This window comes from Arvicanthis niloticus, chromosome 21 (genome assembly GCF_011762505.2).
Source record: "Arvicanthis niloticus isolate mArvNil1 chromosome 21, mArvNil1.pat.X, whole genome shotgun sequence".
NCBI lineage: Eukaryota > Metazoa > Chordata > Mammalia > Rodentia > Muridae > Arvicanthis > Arvicanthis niloticus.
In genome coordinates, this window is record NC_047678.1 from 13,177,140 (window position 1) to 13,200,313 (window position 23,174).

The 23,174-nt window shown below is 37.2% G+C and overlaps 1 protein-coding gene and 1 pseudogene across 1 annotated transcript in view; both read left to right on the plus strand.

The window, feature by feature from the left end:
* The window catches only part of LOC117693531 (phospholipid scramblase 1-like), a 43,276-nt gene extending 31,984 nt beyond the window's left edge, over positions 1–11,292 (plus strand). Inside the window, exons 3-7 of the mRNA XM_076917260.1 lie at positions 1,633–1,675; positions 5,004–5,224; positions 6,565–6,726; positions 8,005–8,166; positions 11,114–11,292. Coding sequence (XP_076773375.1) covers positions 1,633–1,675; positions 5,004–5,224; positions 6,565–6,726; positions 8,005–8,166; positions 11,114–11,173 — 648 coding nt within the window. The 3' untranslated portion in view covers positions 11,174–11,292. The remainder of the gene's footprint in view (positions 1–1,632; positions 1,676–5,003; positions 5,225–6,564; positions 6,727–8,004; positions 8,167–11,113) is intronic.
* Positions 11,293–16,602: 5,310 nt separating this feature from the next.
* Positions 16,603–17,271, plus strand: LOC117693642 (signal peptidase complex subunit 2 pseudogene; annotated as a pseudogene).
* Positions 17,272–23,174: the final 5,903 nt, after the last annotated feature.

Sequence of the window (23,174 nt, forward strand, 5' to 3'; positions counted from 1 at the left end):
TCTCTACATGTGCTAGAGAGTAACGAGAACACTTCCACATGTGGACATGGTGAGGACTTTCTAAATAGAATTCCAGTAGCACAGAGAGTAAGACTGCCAATCAATCAACGGTCTCTCATGAAACTAAATCTTCTTAACCCAAACAAACTGTTAAACGAGAGAAGAGGCAAAGCAGGGAAAAGAAGACAATCTTTGCTACCTATACATTTGACAGATGATTAATATGTGGAGCACAAAAAGAACTCAAAAAACCTAAACACCAAGAAAATAAGTACCCAACAAAAGTGAGGCTATAGAATTGAACAGAGAGTTATCAAAGGGAAGAAATACATGTAAACACCCTTTAAAAAGTGTTCACTATCCTTAGATATGTTTCTTTGATATTCTACCACACCCTGAGTCATTTTAAAGAAGACAATTGACAACAAAATCTGGCGTGGATGGGGAGAAAGAGGAGATGCTTATACACAATAGGTGCTATAAGGGTTAGCTATCCTTTACAGAACCTTCATGATGTGTAAGTACTATAATTATAACTATTTACACAACAGAAAACTATGGTCTATAAAAGTTACCTTAGAGTCAAGAGCCTAAGACTTATGACATGTCATAAGACTTGTGTTCTTAAACGTCATAGCTTGATTCTGCATCCTGTGCTCCTTAATCACAGTACTGAATATATGAATAAATGAATTGGTACTTTAAATAAACATTTAGTTAATCTTAGACGTCAGATTCAGTAAGTTGTGCTGAAAATAATCAATGTATATACTGTATGTAGCATGATCTATTATTGTAATTAGTAAAAAAATAGTTTTATTCATACAGATTTTATTATTAGACAAATACAATGCTTTGAATGCCAATAGTAAGAGAACAAAATCTGGGTTTTATAGTACTGCATGTAGTTTAACATAGCACTGTAAGTTGATACTTGTTTTATTTCATAAATCAGATAGGCTTAACAAGACTCTAAATTTTGGTATTTTCCCAAAAGACCATTTGGAGTTCAATAAATTATCTTATGAATATGTACTTGTTTGTGTTTCTGAAAAACACCTTGACACATTTTTTTAACAGTCAAGGTCATGCAGGGCATGATGACCCATGCCTCCGTAGTCAGCTCTAAGGAGGCCAAGGCAGGGAAATTGTAAGTATAATGCTCTCATGGGCTGTATATAAAGAAGCCTTGTCTCAAAGGCAAACAAACCAACAAAAACTATCATAGCTAAAGCCCACAAGCCATAAGATGCATACAAGTCCTCAGTTACCAAAAACAATGACATCAAGAATCATATCCAGACATACAAAAAAGCCTCTTTAAATGGATAAAAATGTTTTCACATTTCATAAAAATCATCTAGCAAGACCTTTACTTTCTAATCTCTACAGATATCTGAGATTAAGCTAAACTGACCTTTTCCCCACATTAATAATAAATTCATCCAGCAGATATATTTTCTAAGTGAAAAAAGCTGTTAAATATAGTTTTATTCAACAAACAATTATGAAAATTTGATACTGATAAACATTGGTTACTAGTTATAAATGATATTAAATAATGAAAAATATGAATTCCAATTTGGTTGAGTGAAATATCTGAAATTCTTAATTTTCTTTTCACTGTGACAGATAGATCATATTCTGATTCATCAGCAGTTTGAGTTTGTGGAAGGTGTGTATTTGCCATTTTCATTGTATTTCTAGAAAGATGACAAAAGTAAAGGCATGCTAAACACCACAAAACAGCATTCTGGATCATTCTGGATGATGCAGGAAGGATGGAAAACTTGATCTCTTACAGTGGCTTTCCTCATAGTCTGTAAACAAGCAATTTTATCTGGATATTTTCATCGCTACTACTTAGGGACCTCTTAGTAAATATTATGATGGCCAGCTGTCCTCCTTATATCCAATAATTTGAAAGAGAGCATCTAAAACTTACCTCTTCTTCCATATCTGAAAATCACTGGTTGTTTCATCACACCCTGCCAGGTTTCTTTGCTGCTTCTGCCATGCCATGGCCAGTGTGAGACTTGCACAGATCCTCAGGCAATGGTTCAGATTGCACAGTGAATGATACTTTGAAATTAGAATGGATATTCTTTGAAAAAAAAAAAAAAAAACCCTCTGTTAATGCCCTCCCCATGGAATCTAGGTTTTATAGGGCTCTTTGGCACTTTCTAACTCGGCAAGGGGTTTTGTTGAACTGGAGTTGCTGAGCAGACTATAGACCAGGTGCCTACAGATGTCATCCAAGGTCCAATGTCTACAGGTACAAAAAGGAACTGAAGAAGCTCCCAGAGCATCCGGATAACTGCCACAGGGGTCAGACCATAGGAGGATCATGAACTACAGCATCTGCTCTTGATCCTGCTCATGATGAAAACTTAACTGATATCGAGAACATATCCTTAAAATTCATATTCATCAGTTTAGAAAGTTCTTTTCCATTCGAAAAATTAGAACATACATTGTATGGTGCAATTCTGGACTTTTTTCTTCTTTTTTTTAGTGCTTGTTTTATTTGTTTACATTTCAAATGTTATCCCCCTTCCTGGTTTTTCCTCCACAAACCTCCTATCCCACTCACCCACTCCTGCCTCACCCTCCCCTACACTAGGGCATGGAGCCTCCACAGGACCAAGGGCCTCTCCTCCCATTGATGCTAGATAAGGCCATCCTCTGCTGCATATGCAGGTGGAACCATGGGTCCCTCCATGTGTACTCTGGGTGGTGGTTTTGTCCCAGGGAGTGCTAGGAGTTCTGGTTGGTTGATATTGTTCTTTTTCCTATGGGGTTGCAAACCCCTTCTGCTTCTTCAGTCCTTCCCCCTAACTTCTCCATTCATTGGGGTCCCCATGCTCAGTCCAATGGTGGCTGTGAGCATCCACATCTGTATTGGTCAGGCTCTGGCAGAGCCTCTCAGGTGACAGCCATACTAGGCTCCTGTCAGCAAGAGCTTCTTGGCATCAGCAATAGTGTCTGAGTTTGGTGTATGCAGATGGGATGGATCCTTGGTGGGGCAGTCTCTGGATGGCCTTTCCTCTAGTCTCTGCTCCACTCTTTTTTCCTGCAGTTCCTTTAGACAAGGGACAATTCTGAGCTAATATTTTTGGGATGGGTGGGTGGCCCCATCCCTCTACCAGGAGCCATTTCTAAACTATGGATACAGTTTCTACAGGTTCTCTCTCCCCTTTGTTGGGTATTTCAGTTAACATTATCCCCATTGGGTCCTGGGAACCTCTTCCCAGATGCCAGGAAAGCATTTCTGGGCTTTTAAAAATATATAGTTTTACTTATTTTATTAAATTGCCTTTAATGTATTATTAGGTACTGTATTATCTTTGAATTTAGTTTTTATAAAATAAGCTTTTCTCTGGAAATAAACCCTATCTCTTTATATTATTTTGTATTTTGAATGTTTACACATATTCAACTCCACAGTACATATGACTGTGAATTTTGAATCCCAAAGTCGTATTTGGTATATTATATAGCCTTCCATTTCTAATTTTTAGATATGTAAGTTTCATTTTATTTGTACACTAAGTACACTGTAAAATTAACCCACATCCACTAGCTCTCCATTCCTTGTTAAAAAATGTTTTGGAATTTTTCTTATTTTCTTAAATGGAAATATTTTTAATATAAATATTATAAAATATGAATATTTCTTTATTCATTTTCAGCACTTGAGTTTAGGATCTGCATTTTTTACTTTCATCTTATTGGAAAATAAATAAATGCTACAAATATAACTCTGTAGATTGTTTTTTTCCTGCATGCTCAGGACTCAAATCTCCAGTCTCATGGATACTAAGCAATTATTCTACCACTGAACTATCTTTAGCCATGGTATAGAGTCCTTCATTTTCTTAGTTTTAATTTTCCAAAGAACTTGAAGAAAACTAGAGACTCTGTAAGCCTTGTTGATCTCACTTTATAGGTTAAAAAAATCTAAGGTACATAATTGAACTGCTATTTGAATTATAGATGCTCTCCCAATTAAAAAATAATTTTCAAAGTGATTTTTAAAATTTTGCAAAAATATTTGTCATAGGTGTTGATCCCATGCCAATTTTTAAGAGACTGCTTCTAAGGCTTCTCAAGTTCCATCAAAGATAAAAATAGGTCCACAGTGCTACGACTTCTGAAGAACGTTTTTCTGTGGGAAAAAGTGATTATGAATTGACTCTTTCTGTCTCTAAATGAGCGAAGATCCCCAACAATATTTTTTGGAAAGATGACATTTGACAATCTGCACTTGTCACCTCTCTCTGTTCTTAGCATAAAAGGAACACCAGTAAGGCAAAGTTTATTTGGAATGCCCATGATATTGTGATACATGACAGGGCACTGTGATGTGTTGGTTGAAATCTGAGCTGAGTTGTCATGTGCAAATCTCATACTCACCTGTTGTCCAGGGCCCACCCCATTCCTCCAGAGGACTCTGGGATCAGTACAATGTTGTGACTCACCTTTCATTTTCAATCTCTCTCATTTTACACGAGTAAGTCTCTGCGTTGTTCAAATATAGTGCAAAAGAAAATACAGTTTATAAAATAATTTCAATCCGACTGGTTTACGGTAGTATTTCACATACATTTTAAAATATCACTCATTCTTTAGTCTCTCTATAATACATGGAAACTATGCTAGACAAGTGGTTATTTATCCAAATGTCTAGCACTATTGTCTTCAACCCACGCAGTCCCCTTCATGATTAGGCCATAGAGGTATTAAAACAAAAACACCTGTTTTGTTTTTTTCATGTCTCCCAGAGGTGCTCAATTTTTTTCTTAGTTTTCTAGCCTTTCCTTTCCTTTTGCCTTTCCCCGCTCAGACTTGATTACCAATATATACCTTCTTTTTTTCCTTTCCTTGTGCTTCTTAAAATATCATCTAAATTTGGGGTATCTAGATATTATACTATCTTAGGATATGTGAAGGATTTTAATCTACTGTTGATTATGAGCTCTGTTTTTTTTTTTTTTTTAAAGCCATTTTAGGTTATGAAACTGCTAACAAATACAAAATCCAGGACAAACTGGGGCAGAAAGTTTACTACGCTGTAGAAGAGTCTAATTTCTTTACACGCTGTTGCTGTGGGGACGCTAGAGCTTTCTCCATGAGGATCCTTAATAACTCAGGTCATGAAGTCATAACTCTACAACGACCACTAAGATGTGATTCTTGTCTCTGCCCATGCTGCCTCCAGGAGGTCAGAGAATAATTACCAAGATAGTTTATTAAGAATTTTGTCAAGTTATTGATATCTTAAACAGTGACCCATGAGCAATATTTTGGCCTTCACTGAACTATATAGGAAGAAACATAAATAACTAAGCCTATGCTCTTAGGTAATCTTTCCTTTATGGATGAGTAACAGCTCAAATAACAGTTTCCAGTGTTCAGTGGAAAGCCTTTTGGTCAAATCTCTTGTCAGAAATGATCATGATAGGAATGCCCCAAACTAATTAAGCTACATGTCTGAGGATGTCTTGGAATATTGTTTTAGAAACAAAATGTATTAACAGAAGAGTTAGGAGAAGAATATATGTATTCATGTCATAATTTATCTGATGATTTGAACACTCCACTAAGGAGCAAGCAGAAAAACAATGCCCATATTTCTTTCCTCTCGTTCAACATACACAGTAAGTTGTGTTCTCTGTAATAAATATTCCTCAGATGGAGCTGCCCTCAGCTCAAGTCTAACTGCCTGTTTCATATCACTTGGTGGCCTATTTATTGCAAATGTGTCTTTCAGAGCAGGTGTCAGGACATAGAGACTTTATAGGGAAGGTAGCCTTTGCCTGGATTTCACTTGCCTGGGACCATGTCTGCCTGTGTACCCCAGTCATTCTGTAAGGTATGTCTATAAAGCCTGTCACAAACAGAGATAATACAAAAACAGATATTTGGGGCTCAATACTGTACTTACTCTGATTTGAGAGAGTAAGTTTCTTTGTAAATAATTCCTTTGTTTTCCATGCTCTTTAAGCTAGGTATAATCTTACAGGCATAGCAATATCTGAGGAGAATGTGTTCGTGTGTTGGATGAATAAAGCACTACAACTGAGTGGTAGTAAAACACGCTCATGAAGCTTGACTGTCAGAAGTAATCCCATGTGAGTCACCTAGTAAACAAATAGCAGGGCCATGAGTCTCGTGTCCAAAGTCCTTTTATTATACAATATTGCAACTAATAGTTGAAAATGTACCAGTGATCAAAGTTCTGTCCGTAGAAATAAGCTACTGTTTATGAACAGTTTAGGAAAGAAATGTTTATTAATAATTTAGACAGGTTTTATAGAGATATTGATAAAACAAGAAAGCTATAGTTTAATTTGCCCCTTCTATGCATTAGCTGAAGAATCTGATACAAATGAATTCACCTTTCTTTGGTATAGTTACCTCCATGAAGTAAAAGAAGAAATAGCATTGATCTAATTAAAGGGTGTTGAAGAATGGGACACTGTCTGTCATTCTAAGTAAACGAAGCCACAATAGCTAATACAATGATAAACATATTTACCAATGTTCTTTTTTCATATGTAGATGGAAGTCCAAGCTCCACCTGGTGTGCCAATCGGTTATGTTATTCAAAACTGGCACCCATGTTGGCCAAAGTTTACAGTTCAAAATGAGGAGAAACAGGCTGTTCTAAAAATTATTGGTCCAATCTGCACGTGCAACATTGGAGGAAATGTAGATTTTGAGGTAACAGATGCAATCATGTTTATTGGATTTTCTTTCCTTATAAATATAACAAATTTTGCACAAAGCTAACGTATTAAATGAAGATTTCTGTACAGATATTTTAAAAAAGAAATAACACAGTCAGAGAAATATTTTGTGGTCCAATACAAGGTCAGTGCTTATACTAATAAATGAGGAAAGGGGATGGTCGTCTTAAAAATAGCCAGTTTCTCTATCGGCTATTCTTCTCATTGCTATGACCAATATTTGAGAAGAACTAATTAAAAGAAATGTTTCTTTTGGCTTACAGTTTAAGGGTACAATGCTCCTCAGGCACTGCACACACATGCTGCACAGACCAACATGCAAACAGAACACCTATGTACGTGAAACAGAAATAAGTGGATCTTTACTAAAAGAAAAAGAGTTAATACAGGCATAGTGCTTACCATTCAATCATGCTTCACCATGATCTTTTTATTCTTGTACTGAATTAGTTCATTGGGAAACATGTTTCTATGTTTACTTCCTGGAGGAATTTTTTTTAAACGAAGGGAATTTTTGCCATTTAACTTGCTGATTCTCTTCAAAGATAAGAAAATCTGATAAAAAAATTAGGCCAATATTTCCACAGAAGGGGCAAAACCACTCTTAAGTTGATGAGGGCTATCCCTTCCTGATATGCCTTCAGAACTCTACCTCCATTCTCATGAATTCTTGTCTCCATGTTAACTCTGTTCCAATGCCTATGGCCCTTGGGAACCATGCAGCTTTTTGTTCCTGTCTTAGAATCCAGTTACATGTACACAAAGCCTTGCCTCCACTGACCTGCAGATCTAGTCACAGACATGGGCAATTCTAAGAAAAGACAGGCAAGGCAGAGAAAATACAAGAGATCTTACAAGGCGTGTATGTATAATGTTCTGAGCAAATGTGTATGTGGGTGTATTTTATATGTACTATAAAGACATTATATACAGGCATGTGTTAAAATAGGTCAAGTACATGAGAAGGCATCTAAATGTGTGTAAATCTATTTCTAGTTTCAGAAACAGTAACAGAACATACACTGGCTTACAGTTTCCTTTTAGGAAAGACACGAGGACACTGGGGAAACACTGAAATTTTCATATACAGTGGCCTCCCCAAATTCATATTTTATGCAGCAACCTTTCTAGTGTTTTGTCACAATCTGAATGGAGTATTTGTCTTCTGTTACTCAAACCATATTCACTGTTATTTTTCTAGAACTTTTTAAGCTCTTCACCTTGTTCATTGATTTTTTTTTTTCCAATTCAGATCACATCTCCTGATGAAGCATTTGTGGTTGGCAGGATTTCCAAGCACTGGTCTGGTTTACTGAAAGAGATACTGACAGATGTAGACAGTTTTGGGATCCAATTCCCTTTAGACCTCGATGTAAAGATAAAGGCAGTGATGCTTGGTGCTTGTTTCCTCATAGTAAGTCTGTTCTTTGTGATTCTGATTTTGGATCGAGTCTCCAGAAACATCTGGAAACAACTTGGAAAACTGTACACTTGAAGATCTCCTCCTTAGTGAGGCAGATGGGGATTGAATATAATCACATTGCATCTTATACATGTGTGAAATTCCCAAAGTAAAATAAGACAAAACTAAAAGAAGGAAGAATATGTTTTCACTTCCCAGGTTTGATGAGGAGGTGACACTGAGCCCTAGGTCTGAGGTTATCTAAGATCCTTCCAATACTTTGGATTCACAGGGGACATAGTTTCTATCCAAAGAATCCATGCAGTTTCAAATGCAAAGATACAAAGCTCGTCTGTTGAGAGGTTCTGACTTTACAGAGCCAAAAGTTAAATTGAGATTTTAGAGAATTAATACCTGTATGTAATAAAACTTGCTGAAATGTAAATATTTTATCTTGATATAATTTTTAATTAAGTCATTAAATACAGTGAAGAGTAATAATCAGTAAAACATGTGTTCAATCAAGTCCCTGTATCTACAGGAAGTATTTGGGATGAAGCAGTGGCCCTAGGATTTTTCCAAGCCCCACATTAAGTTCCAAGCTCAGGACTAGAAGTTTGTTGAACACCCAGAAAATTCTCTCATGACAACAAAGTTGATGTCTACAGGGACAAATGTGTGGTTTCCAAGTTACACATTAGAAACACCTGGGCAATTCAAGTCCATCAATGTCCAAATATTCTTCCATTTCGCTCCAGGACTTAGAGCAGCACAGTGCACTCATTGTATGGGGAATAAAATCTGAAAAAAACAAAAAAATTAAAAAAAAAAAAACCACTACCAGACAAAAGTGTATACAACTAAAGGATACAGGTCCTTCAACAACAAAAACGTCAATAAATATAAAAATAAAATGAAGGGGCAGAGAGATTTTCAAGTTAACTTAATGAGGTTTGTGGGCTCATTTTATCAACTCAGTCAAACCTTCCTGTGGCATTCAAAGAAATGTGAACACTGGCCATACAATGCTAAAACAAATTATTAAAATTTTGATGCAATAATGGTATCGTGGCAATGAATACATTTAATGAAGTTGATATATCTCAGAAGGAACATGCCATGGGATACTGGATAATTTTTTGCCAACTTGACACAGGCTAGAGTAATTTTGGAAGAAGGACCTTCCATTGTGAAAACGCCCCTTCTAGCTTGTCTCTGGTAGAGCCTCCAGTCCATGTTCTAGATTGTTGAATAATATGGGAGGGCCCAGATCACAGGGGACAGTGCCACCCCTGAACGGATCTCCCTGGGTTCTAGAAGAGGGCCGAATAAGACATGACAAGCTAGTAAGCATCACTCCTCCATGGCCTTACATCAGCTCCTGCCTACAGCTCCCTGGTGTGTTTGAGTTCCTGTCCTGATTTTCCTCAGTGATGGTCTATGATGTAGAACTATAAACTGAAATAAACCCTTTCCCCTTCAAGTTGTTTTAGATCATAATATTTTGTCACAGTAATGGTAATCCTAACTAAGACACAAGGGCCTTCATCTTTGCTTTTATATTTTATTTTCTTGAGACCCTGTATCTCCCTATAGTCTAAACTGCTCGCAAAGTCATGGCAATCCTCCTGTCTGAGTCTCCCAAGTACTAGAATTGCAAGTAACTATTGCATCCAGGTGAAATTTTTCTTAATATTTGATTTTCAATGATGAAAGCAAAGTAAGAGATCTAGGAAATGAAATCATAGATCAACAAAACATAGTCATGCTACTAATTATAAAACAAACTTAGGAATTACTAGGATTTTAGGATGCTAGTCTTGCAAATTTGAGATACCATAACTAACCTTTGAATTAAAGCATCAACATTGCAACACTTGTATTTACATCAATTAACAAATATTCTGTATATGGGGTTTCACAAGATATCTTGATACAAGTATATGTTATGAGATGATCAAATACAACTTACTGACATATCCATAGACTGAAGGATTATCTTTATTTTGTAGTGTAAGCATTTATAATTTACTCTTTTGGCAATTTTGGAATATACAATGCAGTGGTATACCTCCAGTCACAATGCCAAGTGAGAATTGCATTAATAAATCTACAGAGCCTTTGATACAAGTCTTACTCCCTTGACACAACTTCCAACCTCAGGCTCAGGCACTACAATTCTATTCTTTTTGTTTAGAATGATGAACTCAACATTATTGCCCTCCATATGTGAGAGAGTACTATATTGTAGCCAGAAAAGTTTTCTGGCTTTTTCAAGTTACATACTATGTTCCAGGTCAATCTATTTTGTTGTTTATGAAAAAGTTTTGTTATGAATGTATAGTATCTCATTGTAGTACACACATCCCATTTCCCTTCATTTTTTGTTTTTGTTTTGGGGGGAGGGTCTGGTTTTTGGGTATTGTTTGATGTCTTGTTTCTCTTTTGTTTGCTTTGAGAAAGGGTCTCACTATGTAGAGCATTGTGACTTCCACTCAAAACTCTATTGCCTCTCACCCCTGAGCTTCCTGAATTTTCATAATTTGAAGAGTGAGGTGTCTTAGTTAGCATTCCCATCATTGTGAAGAGACAGCATGACCAAGGCAACTCTAATAAAGGACAAATTTAGTTAAGACTAGCTTATAGGTTCAGAGGTTCAGTCCATTATCATCAAGGCAAGAAGCATGGCAGCATCCAAAGCAGGTATGGCGCTGGAGAAGCTAGAGTCCTACATTTCGTTCTGAAGCGAAACTGGAGAAGACTGGCTTCTAGGCAGCCAGGAGGAGGGTCTCAAAGCCCAATCCCACAGTGACACCCTTCCTCTAATGAGACCACACCTACTCCAACAAGGCCACACCTCCTAATAGTGCCATTCCCTATGTCAAGCATATTTAAACTGCCACGTGAGGCTGCACTTTTATTGCTGGAAATTGACTTTGCTATTTTTCTTCTGGTCTAGGACTTCATGTTTTTCGAAAGCGGTAGAAGACAGAGACCAAAACTATGCTTATGGTACTGAATCAATGTATGTGGCCTCAGAAAACGTGAAGTGGGAACATTGATTGAGACTGAGAAAAGCATGGTCATGTCTATCATTGAAATCACCTCTCTTGAATTAAACTAGGATATGCAACTCCACTGATGTGTGATGGGCTTTCTCAGTCATTATAGTTTGTTTCCTGGCTCACTAGCTTATAGATGCTTTTATATATTATAATGAACATTCACTTCTTTTTTTATTAGTCATTTTATTCATTTACATTTCAACTGATATCCCCTTTCCTGGTTACCCCTCCACCAACCCTCCATCCCATCGCCCTTCCCTCCCTCCCCTTTTTATTTGGGATAATGAACATAAGAGTTTGAAACTTTCCTGATCCAGTCCTGGTCCTGCCATTAAAAAAATACTTCACCAAAGGGTGATCCTTTACTGGATTCTGTTGCTGCGAAGTTCTATGGTGGTCCTTGTGCCTCAATGTACTTAATTGTCAGTACTGTTTTTTTTTTGTTTGTTTGTTTGTTTGTTTGTTTTGTTTTGGTTTGGTTTGGTTTTTCAAGACAGGGTTTCTCTGTGTAACCCTGGCTCCCCTGGAACTCACTCTGTAGACCAAGCTGGCCTTGAACTCAGAAATCCACCTGCCTCTGCCTCCCAAGTGCTGGGATTAAAGGTGTGCGCCACCACTGCCCGGCTCAGTACTGAAATTTTTAATTAGTAACAGTATCAAGTTTTGAGGTCTACATAAGGACTGTGAGGATCTAATATATAAGAAATTTTCCAAACTAAAACCATGGTAGAAAATGAGAGACAGTTTTCATTGTGAAGACCAATGATTTCAGAAGACAGGAAAACAATTTAGGACAATACAGAAATTTTTGGATGGGTAGGATTTCTGTTCTTTGGTTTTATAGTTACATCAAATTCACTCTGAATCCTGGGGCAGACACTGATTCTCCTTTCAAGGGAGAGTGAGCTTCCTGTGCAGCTACACTGTCATTCCTTCCTTACCCTCAGCACCTAAAAATGTGAAGGCCATGGAGCAGGAAGGGTAAAATCCAGAACACATTGCAAGTCATTACAACATCAGGCTTGAACAGGATGCTTGCTTTAAAAGATGAATGTGGAACTAGAACGCTGACCTTAGGCAACAAGCCTCCATGCTCTGACTGACCACCCTCTGCCTCAGTTACATTCATCAGCCGCTTGCCTTCTATGTATATACAGTAAAATGTTCCCCAGTGAATCTCATAAACTTGCCTACATTGAAGATCAACTGCCTGTCTGTTAGTAGCAGTGTTTTCAGCTTGTGCTATGTTAACAGGGTAAAGTTATTCTACCTCAATATTCAACAAAATCTCTGTATTCAACATGTGGGCAGGCATAAATGCAGAAAATATTAGGATAGAATTCAAGGTCTGTCTTGGTTACTGCTCTAGTGTTGTGAAGAGACACTATAACCAAGGCAATTTATTAAAGAAAGCATTTAGTTGGGGTCTTGTTTACAGTTTCACAGGGTGAATCCATGACCATCATGACAAAGAGCATGATGCCATGCAGGCATAGTGCTGTAGCAGTATCTGAGAACCTACATATGATCCATATGGCCACCATCATTTAAACCATCACAAAGTCTTATTGAAAACATTCATGCACCAACCAGTGAATAGTCAAGATTTGCACTGCACAGGGGATGGCTTTGAAATGGAGGTAAGTTGTTGTCCCAAAGAAGTGGGAAGGCACCATCAGGAGTTGACCCTGTAGCTTGCAGACCAGCTTCCCATCATTACAGGTAAGGATGGTGAAGGAAGGTTGGAATAGCTGTAGCACCTTGCTGGCCACATTATGGAAGGTCAACTTTTATATAAAGAGCAATCCAGGATTTTGTGGAGAATGGAGAAGAACAATGGTCAAATGCCTCCCACTTCAAAAGCAGAAACCAAGTCATATACAAAGATTTTTCATGTTCTCTGAGGAAAACTGGGCTGATACTCTGGGTGTTGGGTTGTCTTTCAACATAGATTCATGTAGCTCAGACAGTCTTTAAACTCCCTATGTGGTCAAAGATGACATTAAACTCCTGATTCACCTACTTCTTCCTCCCAAATGCCAGGATCTTAGGCGTGTGCTACCACACCCAGCTTTATTCGGTGTTGGAAAATGATTTCAACCTGCATGTTGATAAGCATGCCAGTACCCATGCAATTACCAGTTGAGCCAGATCTCCATCCCTTCTTCTTGATATTCAGGAAGCACATAATGATTCCATAGGTTATTACCTACCCTTCTATGCAATATGCATCTGCCTTCACTCCTCATTTCTCAACAAAGCGAATACCCTATTCAAGACTTGTGCATCACGCCCACAGATGCCTAAGTGTTACCTTGACCCTATTTCATCCATAGTCTGACTTCCTTTCTGGGAGTTTCTGTATCAGAAATCCCAATGCTAATGTTCCTAAAGCCTCACCTTCAGGCTCAGAACTTTAATTAGTTGGGAAGGAACCAGCAGGTCTATCCCTCATAGTAATTTAAAATTTCCTTTATTCTTTAAAGGTGGATGTGTGGTATATGCACGGAAATCACCTATCTTTCAAATTTATGAGGTGAACCGATACATGCTACAAATATATATATATATATATATATATATATATATATATATATATCCTCAAAATAGCCAGGCCCATTTACATGAAGATAGGAAATTAGTAGTTGTTTAAGTTACATGTCAATAAAAACATCTTTAAAGCATGTATGCATTATTTGAGGTAAATTATTATATGTGTCAATATTTTGTTGTAGGATCAAAGTCCAGATGTCTTTTGTCTTTTCCTTTTTACATAAAGGCACACATTTTTATTCAAATGTATGTGTGTGCGTGTGCATAGGGGAGGTAGAGAGGTGGATACAAATATGCTATATTGCACATGTGAAGGGCAACTGTCTCCTTCCCTAGTGTGTTGTAGAGATCCGATTTATGTTGTTAGATATACAGAACAAAAGTGCTTTCACCTGATGAACTATGTCATGCACCCAAGGCACACATTTTATAAATGTATTCTAGAATCTCAGGACTATGTTCGGTCTGGTTCTGCGATTTCTGTTGAATAACTTCTGATGAGACACACAGTTTGTAGTATAAGAACCGAACGAGACAAAATTTATTACAGAATGTTACAAGGCACTGTTGAGGATGAAGAGTACAGTGGACAAAGGGACCTTTATAAATTACATGCCAGTGAAAAATGGTCAGAGAGAGAGGGGCCAACTTTTCAGACAGACTTTATTCTATTCCTAAAGTCTCTAGACTGCATAATTTTCCTGAAGAGTGGTTTTCTGTCTAGGTGATTTAGAGGCTTATTTAGAGTGAAAAAAAATCTTTTTAAAGAGATGATCTCATGTAGTGTAGGCTGACCTTACGCTGTGCAGTCAGAACTGGTCTTGACGTCCTGATCTTTGCTTCCCCACCTCCTGAGCATTGCTTCATGAATGTTTGGCATAAATAAGAGAACCCAAATAAGAAACCCAAAGACTGTCTACAACAGAAGAGTATTTGCTGGTGACTATAAGGAACACTTGTAACTTTCTTCAGCTAGAAGACTTTATTTTCTATTTCCCATTTAGCCATAGTGGATTTCATAGAGAAAAGGGAGACTCTGTTGACACGGAGTATTAGTTCACAACAACAACAAAAAAATGAACCTTTCCAAAGGCTTTGCATGAGGTGCGCACACTGGATTATGCTCCATCCATGATGCCAGACCTGAATTCTTAAGCAACATCTGCTAATTCCTGTTTATTTCCTCATTGCCATGTGTACATATCTGTATACATCCACACCCACATATAATCTGACACATATGCAAAAGTATTAACAATCATTGTGCAGTTTCAACAGTTTAAACAAAAGGCTTATCCAAGTATTATTGCAACATATATTCATGTAACACGTTTATACAAGTGACATCTGAAATGCTTTAAAAAATAATTTACTTACCAAATACTGGATGTTTTAGTTCCCCAAAGCTTTAAATTAACCCATATGTTATCTATGCGTGATAAATGATTGTTCTGGGCAGGAAATCTTCTTGGCTATCTCCTTCCATGGTTTATTTCTAATCTACGCCCCCTGGAAATGCACACACATACAGAAATGATTTTATACACACACACACCACACACACACAAACAGAAACTTTTTGCTTGCTTCAAGGTAATCTTTCCCTTCTAGGTATTGATATATAAACGGATGACATTTTCTGATTTTGATTCTTAACAAACTGTAATTATAGAGTATACGATCCATGCTATATTGAGTCTTTAATAAGAATCAATTGAACAGTAGTAGCAAATTTAAGGCAAAGGGAAGGTAATCAAAGCACTAATGGGTTTGGGGCTGTAAATGAGGTTTTCTTGCCTGAAGTTATACAAGTTGCCTTGTAAAACAACAGATGAAAGCTTTATTGGATCCTCTGTAGACTGAAGAATTCACGGCTTCCTATTCAGCAAAATGACGCTCCAATTTTATTATACACGATGGTCATGTAGCCAGTCTTTGTCATTTTGGCTTTTAATTTTGGAAAATCTGGGTATATGAAGAAAAGGAACCTTTAAAGATATTACCTTGTCTTGTGGGACATGTAAATGTCACCAAAGTGATTACATCTTTAAAGGACAGAGGAAGCTCATCACTCTTTATCACTTTTTGATTCTTGTGTCTAAGAACAGTATATTAATTTAGTCATATAGTCAAGTTTTGGAAGAAAAGCCTAAACTATGTCAAGTCATCAGTATTCCCAAGGATGTATACCTCCCAGCACCAAGCCAGGCAAGGGCATGGTGCATTGGAATGACCAGTTCATAAACATCAACCCATTGTCAACATCTGCAGTCTGTCCTCTTTGCTGTACAAATCACAAACCAATCATTACACTTGTGGGTTATGTGGGAATTGGTATCTGGAAAATTATTACAAGCCAAGAGTGTAATTTAAGTTCTTGAAGAACTAATTTAATGTCTTGACGATCTAATCCAATGTCTGAGAGTTTCATATTGTCTAAGCTGAGGTCAGCACAGATGTATGGACAGATTCAGTCTACGGGCCCTTTCATGTACAAGTTCAGACTATGGCTGTCTCCCAGTCCTGATTATGCTGAAGTCACTTCTTTTCTCTTCATTTTCAACATTTGTTTCCCATATCCAGATAATAAAGTCTTCACATTTTCTTTTGTCCAAAGTCAGGCACCAAATAGGTTGTAATCAGTATCATACTTTCTTCCATATTTGCCTGAGAGCAGGACTTATTTAGAACATCTCCTCACATAAATGGCACAAAAGGAGCCACAGCAATGACACATCTTTTAGGTGATGATGTAATCTTTTAAATGACTTCTATTTATGTTTCAATAAAGAGTGGTGAGGTTTTTATTAATCAGTATGTCCATGAGAACATGATCTCATTTCTCATTCTGATTCACACGTCCGGTTCGGCACTCCTCTTAAGCCAGCTGCTATTCCAGGCTACCATCGTCATCAGCTTTCACCCATCGATGCATCCTAACAGGAATTTTAAGAGACCGAGTGGAAAGCCAGACAGCCATATTGCTTTGTTGGATAAGTGGAAGATTGATGATAAGTCTGTAAAATTGATAAGTGTGATGGAGCAGCTGTGAAAAACTCTCTGGATGCTACTACAAAAAAAAAAAGTATAAGTATGTGGAGAACTTTGGTCTTATTGATGGTAGCCTCACCACCTGTATCATCTCCTGCTTCTTTGCCATAGTGGCTTTGATTTGGGATTACATGCATCCCTTTCCAGAGTCCAAGCCAGTTTTGGCTTTGCGTGTCATATCCTGTTTTGTGCGTCTTTCTTGTGGCCCACAGAAAAGCTTCTACAAGAATGGATCCTGATGATATTTGGCAGCTGTCCTCCAAGCCTCAAAAGATTTGATGACAAATACACCCTGAAGTTGACCTTCATCAGCGAGAAGACAAAGCAGCAGCTGGAAGCCGAGTTCACCAAGTCTATTGCTAAGTTTTTGACACTGGTCATGGATGCATATGAACCTGAAATATCCAGGATCCATGACAGTCTCACCATAGAAAGAAAAATAAAATAGCCAGTTCTAAAAGCTCTCCTTCTGCTGGATCATACACATTACTGGTGCGTAGGGGAAAAGACAGAAATCTTAATCTTGGTCAAGTAAGAAATAGTAAGGATGCTGTGGTCTAGTCCACCCTGGATAAATAGAATTTCCTAGTACAGATATGCAAAGTTGTCTCTCTGATGGCTAGCTGTAGCCTCCTTGGACTGCGGAATGGTTTTCTGTTGTTTTCCTTAAGAAACATTTTTGTAAAGCTAAGCATACTTTTTCATTTGTGCGTAATAGGGCTTTATGCAGTATAGCTCTGTGCCACGCAATGTTTGGATGCTCAGTTCTTAAGATCCACTAACCTTGCTGGGGCGCAGGAGTGTTCACCTAGAATCCCAGCACTCAGAAGGCCGAGGAAGGGGGGTTGAGTTTGAGGCCACCCTGGGCTGTAGAGCCAGGCTCTGTCTTGGGGGAGTGATATTGTAAACTTGTTGCTGACTTTGTATTGATCCCTGAAATCAGCAACTATTTCCAATAGTCCAAGATACAACTTAAGTATGACAGCTTTTCTTTACACACCATTTTTGTGGAGATGTGTGTGTGTGTGTGTGTGTGCGCGCGCATTTGACTTGGGAAGAATTATTTTTTAAAAAAATACACAAAATAGCTTTTTAATTTGTTTAAAATAGACCTGCCTGTTATATTTTGTGCTTTTAACGAATTAAAGAAGCCAGTGGCATTTTTAGTTTTATATTTTCTATGTTTTCCAGTCATATGTTCCTGTTGATATGTTTGTACCCTTTATTAACTACCATTTTCTAAAAATTTTTTTCAATAAACGAAAGATGTGAAAAAAATAAAAAATTAAATAAAATCTACCTTTTAGCTCAACAATTTTACTTTTAGAAGTCTACTCCAAGAAAACATGCAAGGTATTTTGGGCAAGGACTCCTAAGTACCAAGTAAAACTGGATCCCGTTCAAGTAACCCAGTGAAGAAATGGCTAAAGAAACTAGGACTACAAAAATTAAAATCATAACTATTAGTGACAGGAAAACGTCTTGGAAGGTTTTTTTTTGGGGGGGAGGGGTGTATTTTGTTTTGTTCTTTTTTTTTTTTTTTTTAGATTTTTTTTTAACTTTTTACTGATTCTTTGTGAATTTCCCATTATGCATTAATCCAACTCACATCTCATCCCTTCTATCTGCCCTCCACCTTTGAAACCCCCACCCCAACTCCACAAAAGAAAACAACTGCAAAAACCTTACTGTGAAAGTTGTGAAGTATCACAGTGTGTCACACAGTAGACCCTTTTGCCCAAACAGTTTTACTTGCAAATGATCATTGCAGTGAGCCATTGGTTTGTTTTGGGGCCTCTGGCTTCACCATCAATACTGGATCCTCAGCTGGATTCCTCTTGATTACCTTATCATTGCCCTTTGTCGTGGATATCCTGCCTCTTTGGATCCATAGGACTGGCCCCTTCTTGTGCTCTAGCAGTTCATAGATGGAGTAGTTGTTGGGGTAAGCCAACTCAAAGCCCTGAATCTGCGCCTGTGTGGAAGCTGAGTTAGTCAGCCCACCAGCCCTCCTATGCCTGTGTCACTAGCCAGCTTTCACAATTTGTCCAGGAAAGGAGTGGGACCAGCTCCTCCACTCTCAAGCTTTCAAGCCTTATGGGCTGTCTCTCCCATGCCCATGCCACCAGGACCAGCTCTACTGTGCAGCCCAGGCAATAATCCAGGCAGAAAGATTCACTGGTGTTTATCGGCTTCCAGTCTGACATGAGACAATCTCTCTCTCTCTCTCTCTCTCTCTCTCTCTCTCTCTCTCTCTCTCTCTCTCTCTCTCTGTGTGTGTATATATATATAATATAAATATATTTCTATTAATATATAATATTAATATAATATATATTTCTATTAACATATATATTAATAAAAATTCAATACATCCCTTTTTATCCTCTTCTCTCCAGGCCCTCAAAACTACTACCAAACTTCTTTCAGGTCCACTCTACTCTCAAGTTAATAGCTACTTTTCCTTTGATTATTATTGCTACACAATGTGTGTATATGTAAGTATATACATATATACACATTCATAAACACACACACACACACACACATCTGGCTCTTCCTTCTGCCTTCATACACAATCTTTGTCACTTTCACTCCATGCTCCTCTTGCTCTGGCTATTTTTCTTCAGGCTCCCTGACTACCCATACCCTTACATGACAATATCAAACTTGTCCTATAAAGAGAATTGAATTGGGAGTAGCTATAAGCTCCCCCACTGCATCCTCTATAAATCTATGCTAAAGATAAGCTATTTTGGCATGTGTGATTACATGTACAGTTCTGAAGTTTCTTCCAGAATTAACAAACATGCATTAGACTGAAGCATATGCCAATCAAGATCCAAATTCACTCCAAGCCTTTAGGTGAACCTGACACTTCATAGGATTATGTTTTTATCACTGTTCTTTGAACGTTTTTGACACAGAAAAGATTAAAATTGTCACAGAGCAGAAAACTAGCATATACCCAGAAGATGCTCCAACATGTAATAAGGACACATGCTTCACTATGTTCATAGTAGTCATACTTATTATAGTCAGAAGTTGGAAACAACCCAGATGTTCCTCAACAGAGGAATGGATACAGAAAATGTGGTACATTTACACAACGGAATATACTTCATGAAACTCACAGGCAAATGGATGGAACTAGAAAATATCATTCTGAGTGAGGTAACGCAATCACAAAAGAACACACATGATATGCATTCACTGATAAATGGATATTAGCCCAAAAGCTGGAAATAACAAAGATACAATTCACAGACCACATGAAGCTCATGAGGAAGGAAGGCCAAAGTGTAGATGCTTCAGTGCTTCTTAGAAGGGGAAACAAAATACTTACAGGAGGAAGTATGAAGACAAAGTGTGGAGCAGAGACTGAAGGAGGGGCCATCCAGAGCCTGCTTCTTCTGGGGATCCATCCCATATACAGTCTCCAAACCCGGACACTATTGCAGATGCCAAGGAACCTGCTATGGCTGTCTCCTGAGAGGCTCTTTCAGAGCCTGACAAGTACAGATGTGGATGCTCACAGCCAACCATTGGACTGAGCACAGGATCCCCAATGGGTGAGTTAGAGAAAGGGCTGAAGGAGCTGAGGGGGTTTGCAGCCCCATGTTGGGAGCAACAGTGGACCACCTTAAGCAACAGACATGCTTTACAAATTGCTGCACAAGGAACAGAGTCCTGAAGCCAATCTTTAGAATTCTAACTTCATAATCAGAACATAATACATGGACTGTTCACTTGCTACTGAAGCAACAATAGCATGCTCTTATACTTACTACTTTAATACTTATACTTGATGTCTTCAGAGTTGAGTGATGGGTAGGAAGTGCCTGGATCACTTCAATGGGCTATTACAAGGATGATGTGTAGACCATTCTGTATACAACACTTAGTTTCTGCATCCTGAAACTCTTTGGAAAGAACTTAGAAAAATTAATAGTGTATTTTTAAATAAGTCTGCCTTTTATTTATTTATTTTTAAGTTAGTTTACAGTGTAGTCTTTTATTTTTTAAGCTTAACTCAGAACTTTCTATAGCAAAAATTTATACTGATAGTCTGGAACTACCATAAAAGAAAAATACAGATCAGTGGAAGATTGGAATGTCCAGAAGTATAGTTTATACTTATGAACAGTTCTACAGGACTCAAAAAATGTTAAGGGATAAAAGTGCCATCAACAGGTTTTTTGTTGTTGTTGTTTTTGCTTTTGCTTTTTCTGAAATAATTGGGCATTGACACACAAAGGAGTCGAGATGGATGATTACATCATATCATAGACAAACATTCTTTCTAAACGGATAGTAAACAAAAGCAAAGAAACTGAAATTTTAATAGTATTAGAAAGACATAATAAAATATTAACACTGGATTAGAGAATGGTTCCCTATATATAACACATAATGATCAAGCAAGTAACAACACCAGACAGGTATCAAAATTAGAAACACGTACTTTAAAGCAAGTCATCTAGTAGGAAGACAATGCACATAATTGGAGAAAATGTTTACAAATCTTATAAGGACATATTATCTAGAGTAAATAAAAGAGTCTGGCAATTCAGTAAATAACAGTACAACAACAACATGGGCAAAGGATTTGAGTAGGTGCTGAGCAGAAGATTACAGTCAATAGCATAAGAAACAGTGTTCAACCTCATTAGTCATCAAAAAAATGAGTCAATATTATGTGCTATGACTTCACACCCACAGTGTTGGTTAAAATTCAGAAGATATGCAATCCCAAGTGCTTCTGGGAGTGCAGAGAATGTGGAATGCTCTCATATTGCTTGTGAGAATGTAAAACAGCATGCCCTTGATTTACATTGGAACCTTGGAATGCTATCTTTAGAAACCTTGGAAAACGTTTTTCATTTTCTCTCAGTTTAAGTATAGGTGTAATATAGTACATTTAAATAAGTCTAAAGTTTACAAGTTTATTTTACTTTGTTGGGATTTTTTAATACTATAGTTTTTGTTTAGCTATATGATTGCAATTTTGAATATGTATAAGATGAGATGATACAGTGTTTGTCCCCAAAACAATGAGAGTATATTTTGAAATAACGTCAGCATTCTCATAAACACTGCTAGAACCATCCTCTGACATATCGAGCTGGAAGCTGGGTTTGTATATTTATTGTACTCAAGTCTAATTCTGAGCAAGACAAAGAAGACAGAATGATTAGCTTTAATCCAGGGTCAATAGTGCATTGTGATGCCATAGAGATCAGTTATAAATTCATAAAAATAAGGGCACTGGAGATTGGTATGTACCAAAGCCATATTTTAAATGTTTCATTTGGTCCTTACTTAGACAAAATGTCAGCCTGTCTGCCCTTTACTATTAAGCTAAAGAGGAAAAAGGATCCAGTAATTTTGAAACAGAAAGATAATATTATTAAAAGAAATTGAAGTAGTCACATAGCAATATTGATAAGAATTCACTTAACTGGTAATGATGGGATTAATTCTGACATGTTGCATTCCTAGGATTCTCTTTGGCTTTAGTTCAAGTAATGAACACAAATATAAAACATAAATATGTCCACTAAAATCAATTTTAAATAGGACATTGATGATATACCACAAAAAGAGAAAATAAAAACTTTAATTCCTGACTCTAGTCATGTTATTTCAATTTTGTTAGTATTTTTAACTTAATGTTTAAATCAGTTCAATCTATCTCACACTAGAGCATTCACATAATACATATTATGGTTTTGGTTTTGTTTTTATAATTTACAACCCACAATGCTACGGATGTGGACACCTGGACCAGCACTTACTTGTTTATCTGAATTGGAACATTTGGTTGTGGTATAATAATGTATATTGGAACTTACTTGATCTATGATAATATGAATAAGTTCTTTTAGAATACTTAATCATTATCACTCTAGCAAAATATTTTATACTTTATTTGATTTTAAACTTTAATTTTCAGCTGGGCAGTGGTGGCGCATGCCTTTCATCCCAGCACTTGGGAAGCAGAGGCAGGCAGATTTCTGAGTTCGAGGCCAGCCTGGTCTACAGAGTGAGTTCCAGGACAGCCAGGACTACACAGAGAAACCCTGTCTCGAAAAAACCAAAAACAAACAAACAAAAAAAATTAAAAACTTTAATTTTCATGAATGTAGTAATTTTTATTTTGAATGTCATCATATTTTTATTTAGAAGTCTGGATTTTGAGAATGTAACTAACTCTAAAATGTTACTTCCATTCCATGCTGCATTCATACTTGGGTATTAGGAGCCCAGTATGCAAATGTGAACAATGAAAACTAATGTTAGGAAAATGTCTCATTCTGCATAGGGTTGCATGAGATTGAATTACTGTTT